General features: G+C 45.4%; 1 protein-coding gene across 3 annotated transcripts in view; it reads left to right on the top strand.

Moving 5' to 3' along the window:
* Positions 1-3,486: 3,486 nt before the first annotated feature.
* Positions 3,487-8,672, top strand: part of VAPB (VAMP associated protein B and C) — a 39,807-nt gene continuing 34,621 nt past the window's right edge. For all 3 annotated transcript variants that reach the window (XR_008748716.1, XR_008748715.1, XM_055813473.1), the window contains exon 1: positions 3,487-3,780. Coding sequence is in view for 1 of the 3 variants with exons in the window: in XM_055813473.1 (XP_055669448.1) it covers positions 3,723-3,780 (58 nt within the window). In the remaining 2 variants the exon portion in view is untranslated. The remainder of the gene's footprint in view (positions 3,781-8,672) is intronic.

Here is an 8,672-nt window from a genome sequence, read left to right as displayed (position 1 = left end):
CCTTTCTTTGCAGCATGATGTCTGAGAAACTGCAGGCCACACACAGTCTTGTAAACCAGTGCAAGGCCTGACAAATTCTACCAGGGTGAGGTTATTGAATATATTGCTTTTACTTTAGACTGCATGAAATGTGAAATTCTTGACTGCTTAGGCCAATTTCCTGTCAATCAAAACTGTAAAGTGCTTTTAATATCTGTATAGTGTTGTGGAGGCCTGTCGTGCTGGGAAGGGAACCTTTCTTATTTGTTAATACAGCCAGCCGATTGGTAGCTTGCTTTTCTTTACACCACTGCTTTGGTGTTGTGTAGAGTGCGAAAACATGGAGTTGGCTACTGTTACCTGACTTGTCTTATCTGATGCTTAAAAGATGTAGTTTTCTTGTTTCAATGTGTGGAGCAAGACTAACGTGTTCAGTTAATGGCAGCCTTCGAAAGCATCAATAAAAAAAGTCCTGTCTGACACTATTTCACCTGACAGTGTTGGATACAGGTTTCTACTAAGCAACTGGTTGTAGTTCATGTGCAGGGAATGGATACTGTCATCTTTTTAAGAGACCTGGAGTAACTGAATTTTATCGTTCAGTACCTGCTATTTTTAAGTTAACCTCTTAAATGTGTGTAAAATGCTTTTGAAGAATGTCAAATATATTTATGTAAGGGGGTATGAATGTGCATCAGAGCAAGTGTAAGAAGGGTAAACACAAGGAATGTACTAGAAAAGAGAGGAAAACACATTTACATGTGTTTGCATAGGGAATCTAGATAACTAAATGCAGACTACCTAATTTGCATGCACACAATATGAGAGAATGTTTTACCTGGATGAAGTCTTCTATAGCTTTTAAGGTAAAAGTTTTGCAACAGATGAAACTTATCTTTAAAATTGTTCCGTACAAAGTTTTCAGGTGCTCTTCAGCATTTCCTGGTAGTGTTCATCCTATTTTCTCCTGTTAATCAAAACCCCACCTGGGCAACAAGTTGCCATCTAGTCTTGTCATGGCTAAATTGGTAATACAGTGAGGATTGTTTTGTGTAATTGGTAAGGATGTGGTATTGCAGGTGGCTTTCATGCATGCCCATTTCAATGAACCTGATCTGCACAATGTTAAATGTACACACGTTATTTACATGTAACAAAAGCCTAACAACCTACATTCATTAGACTTCATGAATTTTCAACTGAAGAGTAAACAATGCTATGCTTTATAAAAACTTCAGCCTGGATGAAAACATGGGCAAGTCCTTCAAATACAAGCAGGTAAGTTCAAAGTCGCCAGTTGTGGTAAGATGATACAACTTGCCAAACCCTTTAAGATGTGAATCATCATACGCTTAAGGGGTGTTCTTTGTACTTTCAGGAAAAGGAGAACTCTGAAAGATCTGGGCAGCAACATTGAACAGTTTAGGGTTTTTTATTATGTATGACTATGTTGTATAAAGTTTCCTCTGTCTTATTCCTCACCGTTAGTTTCCCATTAACTTGCAGATATGTATAAAGCTTGTCTTTTCTGACTTGGAATGCCTAGCTCAGTGAGAGAATCCATTCGTAAAAACAAAACCTGAGATTAGGTGAAAGAAGATAACCTTTCTGGAACATTGGCCAAAGAAAGCTCCACTCCAAATTGTAAGAACTCAAATTCTCTCCTGATTTGAGATCTAGTAAAATGTTATGACATAATCTGTAGCTTATACTATGAATTAAACCCCCACAAGTAGCAAAAATAAGCCAAGAACATCTTAGGCTCCAAATCTAAGCAAGCAAAGTAGAATAACGGGGACCTCGAAAAGAAAATGCACACCTTCATGACATTGTGACCATGTTTCCTCCAACAAAGAAGGAATTTAAGGAGGAACAGCAGTACATTTGAGTGTGTTGCCATGTATTGCCGAAGGTTTTAAAAACTGGTCCTGATGTGTTGGTTAGAAGGAGTTAGCAGGTTTCACTTGCTTTAATGCAAAACCAAGAGTTATACTAAACATATAAATGGGTTTGACTTGTTTGGGCATGGAATGAAAGCAGTCTCAGAACAAGACATAAAAAATGAGATTGGAGGCGGTTAAGCAGATGCGCTGAAAACCAGGGATTATCATGGACAAGAGCAGCTGAAGTGTTGAGATGTGGTATAAATACTGCAGATGTGCTTAGAGCATTGAATGTCCACATCCCCTTTAGTGGTATTAATTTTAACATACATCAGTCATTTGCCACTGCTTTTATTGCCAGAAATGAAAACAATCCCTTTTGTTACCAATTCCAGATCTTTTTAGCTACCTTATGTGTGTTTGGCAATGATGAAGTAAATTTTTTATCGCATTCATGATACAAAGAACTTGTGTGAGGTGCACTGCATTGCACAGATGGCACTGGTGTGCTAAAATGAATTCTCACAATGTTTTGCTATCACCATGTTTTTATTGACCTCTTACTCCTTAGCTGATTAGGACTTACTCAGCATAACTGTGCCTTGGCTTGCTGTTCTTTGGAAGCTGATTCATGTCAATACAATTGCTTTTTACCTGTGCAAATGGCATCTCTTCCCAATGTACTGTATATATTAAGTCTAGTTGTCTAATGAATACTTTTTGGTGTATGTAGATGACCAGTTTTTAAGACCAATATGTTTCTGTTGGTAACATCGGCATCCTAAACTCCTGCTTCGTTGTTACACCACCACCACCGACTCTGACAGGTTACAAGGATGCTTTATACATTCTTAGGGACTCTTTAGAATGTTTAAAACAACCTGAGAATAGGGGAAGGGGAAAAAGACAGTATGCTGCTGTTGTAACTACACTGGCCTAAGGCTACCAATAAAGCAGTGCTTTGTATTAGAAGTACTTCGTATTAGACCAAACTGTAAATTCTAAAGATATTTTAAGTCATGCTAGTTGGAGTAAAAACAAAACAAGAAAAACCTGAAGACAAAAAAAAAATAAACAACAACTGCCCCAAAACTTTGATTACAGTTTAATTAAGAAAGGTTGTATGCGTGTCTTAAAATCACTAAAATGATCTGAAATCCTGGCTTTATTTTTTAAAAAGTTAGGTCTCTCCTGTAGCCTGGTATGGGCTGCTGGGACTGTCCGGGGGCTAGAACGTTCCTTCCCCGCCGCGGGCCGAAGTGCTGCATTTATTGCCAGCAGTGATTTTCTGTGGTGACTGGACTTCATTAATATTAATGAGATCTCTTTCTCGCTCATGAGGTTACAGGTGTAGGGAGAAGCTTCGGAGCCGGCCGAGCACCCTACCAAGGAGGCAGCCGGCCCGTGGCCCGGCACCTACCGGCAGCCAGTGCGGGCCGCGGCGCGCAGGGGCCCGAGGGCTGGCCGGGCCGGGCCGGCCCCCTCACCGCGGCGGGAGGCGGGCGGCGGTGCCGGCGGCAGACGTCAGCCGCAGCCTCTCTCTGGGCCCGCCGTGCTGCATCACCCCGCCCCCGGCCCGCCTCCCGCCCTCTCCCCGCGGCCGTGCCCGGGCAGCGTGCGCGCCGGGAGCCGCCGAGCCGCCGCCCGCACCCCGAGGCCCGCCCCCCTCCGCCGCCCGCAGCGCTTCTCCCTTCGCCGCTCCGGGGCCGCTCGGCGGGGGCCGGATAGAGCAGCCGGGCGCGCCCACCCCCGGCGCCTGCCCGCCCGCCTTCCCTCCTCCCCTCCCTCCCCCCTTCCTTCCCCTCCCTCCCCGTCCCTTCCTCTCTCCGCCTGGTGCCGCCACCGCCGAGGAGGAGGAACATGGCGAAAGCGGAGCAGGTCCTCAGCCTCGAACCGCAGCACGAGCTCAAATTCAAAGGTACGAGGCGGCCGTCGCCGCCCCCCGCCGCCTCCCCGCGCTAGGCCGGCGGCCGCTCGCAGGCCCCGCTCCAGCGGCAGCCATTTTCCGGGGGCCGGGGCTAAAATGACCAGCCGCTAAAATGTCCTTCAGCGCCGCCGCCGCCCCCCGCCCTGCCGGGGCTCCCCCGCCTGCCGCGGGGCGAGGAGGCCCCCCCAAGCCCCCTGAGGCTGCCGCGGGGGTCTCCGCCGGGCCTGCCTCTGCCGCGGCTGCGCCACCCGCCCCCACCCGCGCCGCGGGCGGCTGCTGCAGGGCCGAGGGCGGCCTGAGGGGAGGGGAGGGGAGGGAGGGGAGGAGGGGGGGCGTCCGGGCCGCCGCCTTCTGCGGCCAGCAGCGGGTCAGCGCGCCCCGGGCAGGCGCGTTCCCCCGCGGGGTGCGGGCGGAGGGCTGCGGACAGCGCCCTGAGCCCCGCGGGGCCTCCCGGGCGGGGGGGGGGTGGGTATCCCAGGCGGCGGGAGCGGCCCTCGGCCTCCGCGGAGGTGCGGTGGTAGGGGAGGAGGTGCGGACGCTCGGCGGTGCCGAGACCCCGGCCCTGCGGCGGGGGCTGCCGAGCCCTCCCCGCGCTGTCAGGCCGGGCGTGAGGTGCGGGAGGTTCGGCCGGGCCCGGGCGGAAGGCGCAGGGCCGCCGGCCAGCGCTTCCTGCCTTTCTCCTATTATAATTTGACAAGCTATCTAGATAAATCAATCGTGAATACGCTGGGTGCGCGAAAATCCGTCCGTTCTTTAAATAAAAATCTTGAATGGGTTTGAATTTTCGCTAGCATTGGAATTCCTGTCGTGTAGCCTGACAGCACTACTGTAATACAATATTCTGGGATTACAAATAAGCATTCAGCAAGTTTATTTATGCTGCTAGAGTCAGAGGTGCTTTATAGCTTCATTTGAATATCTGGCAAATACACATTTAAAAAAAAAAAAAAACCCAAACAAACCAGATTTCTTTACTGGCTTCTAGTAAAAATAATACTTATAGAAGCTCTTATGTACCTTTTCAAATGTAGGGGAAGTCTTTATGTGTTTTTATTAGTAAATATATTGGCAGTAGTAATATAAAGTGGAGTTATCAAAGCCATGGTAATAAACACTGGGTGGAATGAATGTATCTTTGTTGCAAGCTGAGGTATTTGCGTGTTGTTATGGCAGCAGTATCAAACATGCTTAAGAGGGAAACTATTGTTGTTTTAACGTTCTTTATGTTAAGTATGATCAGATGAAAATCAGCTCTTGTTCTGAGTAATACTGCTTTCAAAAACCAAGTGAATCCAAACTCAGGTGGGCAAAAAGTGGGGCCATAACTGGTACTGACTTGCTAATGAGACATAATTGTGATTCAGGGTTTCGGGGGTTTTTTGCACTTCATTATAGGTAGAAACCTAGCCAAGCTCTGTGTTTTGTTGAAATAAAGATAATTTGTCAGGCTGCCTGTCTTTTCAGTTGAGGTTCTGGGCTAAATAATCAATAACTGTTGAAGTTAAATCAACTAACCATATAGATTTTGGTTGCCAAATCTTTAGCCAGCAGCATATACTCCTTAAAACATGTTACTTGACTAACTGCAGCTATTAAATGGCTTAAGTTTAGAAGTATGTTTAAATATTGATGTTCAAACAGACTTAATGCTGTGTATAGCCTTCATATGCCTTGGCAATAAATTCTGTCTTACGGTCCTTTCTAACAAGCAGTGCTGACCGCTGTCCTTCATTCAGGAAAGGCCAATTTGAAGTATTACCAAAGTAAATTCTGTCCTAAGCATTTCTTGTCCTACTGGTTTTGTGGTGGCGTATTGCCCGGTAATATGGCAGTAATGATTTTCTCACCTTTGCAAATAGTTGCATTTATTTCCAGAGCATTACTTTGCCCTGTACAAGTGGATGCAAACTGACAGAGGTCAGTAGTGCTGCTAACAGGTACGGTTGTGCTTCCCTGCTAGTGTGTGCTGAAGGATCTGATGCTTCATGCAGGGCAGCAATGGCAGTAAGGTAGGACTGCAAACCAAGTTCCACAGACACTGGGAATGGATCAAATAAAAATGTATACAGATAGGAAAAAGCATAAAAGAGTTGCCTCTGATGCTGTTAAAAGTGCTTTCTGTAGTTCTTAAATACAAAATCTAGAGGGGAGTATTAGGTCTGCAAAATGATGTGGGGAGTAAGATACCTAAGCAAGGATTTCTTCTGTAATGTGTCCCAGTCACTACGGGGTTGTCACCAACCTGCTTTAGCCAGCACTTTCATTTGTAAAGGATCAAAGACCTTTTTTTAAGAAGCTTTTGCGGCCCCTTGGTTTGCAGTGAACCTAGATTTGTTTGGTACTCTGTTTCAAAATACTGTGTTTGTGACTTGTTTGCAAAAATATCAAAGGAGTTTTTCATTCTGGAATATTTTTTTTTGCAGCGTGTGAATATGAGCAGGGGGTGTCTTTCCTCCCCGCCTCACGTCTCCTACACCATAACACACATGCTCCAAAATAGCATCAGCATGTGCTGTGTGAAATGCAGCTGTGAACAGTGGGAGGCAGGACACCATTATGTGGCCGGAGGTGCCCGTTTCCCTGCCCTGGTCTTTGATGCCATGTGAAATAGGAGCTTTACTGTCTTTCCAGTGACTTCCTCCACATCTTGGTTGATGTAGACTTGCAGCCTAGGTGGGAAAGCTAGGTTTACTGCTCAGACTTTGTTGGTAATGAGCTGTAAAAAAGACTGTTGTTGTTACATACGACACCATTTACATTTATATTTCCTTTATCTTTTTTTTCCCCTTTTAATTTTTTTAATCTAGGAGATGACATCCAATAACCTGCCAAGAATTAGTTAGATTGCAGTGTTCAAGGCTCTGACTTCAGGAATTACTAGATTTAGACTTAGGCAAGGGTGTGCAGTTCTGGCCCCTTTTGCTAGGTGCTTTTTGGTACAGCTGTTAATGCCAGTGCCACACTAGTGCTGCAGGGCACTGCCTCATGCCTTTTATAGGACGGCTACCCAGTGAGGCTGATCTGTCATTTCAGCATAATGTGCCTGTCTGGAATAGAGATAATTTGTTTAGTGTCAGCAAGTAAAATTTTCTTAAATGTAAAGAGTTTTAGAAACTTGCCTGGGATTTTAGGTGTTTGAAACGCTGCTGCATTTTTTGCAGATGCAGAGTGTCGGGAGTGGTATTTAGTAGGGGACAAGCACAAAACCGGAGGTGGCGTGGGCTGAGGTACATTTCAGCGATGTTTTCAGAGGTTTGCCACAGGTTAGGCTGGACTTGTGACTCAGCACTCTGTTGCGGTGCGCCCCAAGTGGCAGATAGCAGTACTGCCAAACGCGGGATTCATTCCTCGCAAAACCGTGCAAGTTGCTGCCGGTTGGAAATGCTGTTTCCTGTCCCCAGTGTGTGATTTTGCACCTGCACGTATGCAATATGTCACTGTGTAACTTTGCTTTCTGCAGAGGGCACAGCAATAAACCAGAATAGCCAATACTCTCCAGTCCCAATAGTACTGATTCAGACCTGGCCTGAGGCCTGGCAGTGTTGTTTCCAAGCTGTCACCTGTCACTTGCTCGACTGTGTCCCCTGGGTGCAGCAGAGCTACAGTGCAAAGGTGTGGCCTCGGCCCCTATAGATCTGCACAGTCCAACAGTGCATCTGCAGCGCTGCAAGTGAAGCATTTAGTGTTCAGCCACAGTCCCATGCAGCCTGTGTAACCTGCGTTACTGTGGTTAGGTGGCTGCCGCTCCCGAATAAGGTAAGTTTGAGCTCTTTCAGGAAAGTCTGTGTAAACTATAGTCAGATCTGTGCGTTGCAGTGTAGGTGTGCAAAACCTGTGTCTGACATGAATATCCAGTTCTTACCAGGCGTTAGGCTAAGGCTCTTCAGTCCAACAGTTCAGTAACGTTTGGAGTGTAAGATTATAGTCTTCACTGAACCTGCAGTTGTCAGGTCTCAGAAGAGAAGTTAAGGACTTAGTCAGACATTGCAACTAAACTAATAATTCCATCTTTGTCCCTGTCAGGATCTGTCTGTAATGATTGAAGCACTCCTGCACTGAAGATATTCAGAGGGATTTGACTCTGTGCTGGTTTGTTCTGTATTGGATAAGTAGGGATTTCTAGTCACTGCCACTGGAACAGGCTGTGTTTAAGGACATAAAATACTGGCAGTGTTGTGAGAAGTTATCTGTTACATGTAATTAATACATATCTTTTAAGCTGAAAATTTATATGCGGTTTTCTTTAAACTATGAAAGCCCTCCCGGTGTTCACAGCATAATGGCAGTCAGTCCTAGGGTTTCTTTACTCTTTGAAAGCTGCTGTGTCAATGGCTGTCTACGTTTCTGCTGGAAAATTTATCAGTCCGTGCTTCACTTTGTCTAGCCTGATTCCTAGTGAAATCATTGTTACTGCATTAAATACGAGTAAACTTTCACATCTGTCCACATAGTTGAATTTGATTATCAAGTCAGACACTTAAAAAGCGGACATAATGTTTAAATAACAGGCAGGCTTCCTAAATCTAAACAAATCTAATTATGTAGCCCAATTATCAAACAAAATTAGTCATTTTCTGGTGACATTTAAATATTTACAGTTCATGTTATGCTCGCTATTCTTGCAACTTTGCTAAAACCAATAGCTTATTCTAACTATTAAGTGTTCATTATAGTTGTACAGACTTGCTGCATCTCGCTGAATTATTCTAATTTCATGTGCACCGTTTTTTAATTACTTCATCACTTTGCATAGACTTAACTTTAAAAGAGCAGTGTTTGGAGGAGAAGAACTGGAGATAAAAGCAAGATAGCGATGCATTGTGTCTTGTGACATCTCATTTTTTTGAAAGTTAAAGTATATGTTGGAGATAGTGCTTCTGTTG

The sequence above is a fragment of the Falco peregrinus genome, chromosome 9 (assembly GCF_023634155.1).
Source record: "Falco peregrinus isolate bFalPer1 chromosome 9, bFalPer1.pri, whole genome shotgun sequence".
Classification (NCBI taxonomy): domain Eukaryota; kingdom Metazoa; phylum Chordata; class Aves; order Falconiformes; family Falconidae; genus Falco; species Falco peregrinus.
The sequence above is the reverse complement of the archived record's forward strand: the minus strand, read 5'-3'. Positions and strand labels throughout refer to the sequence as shown.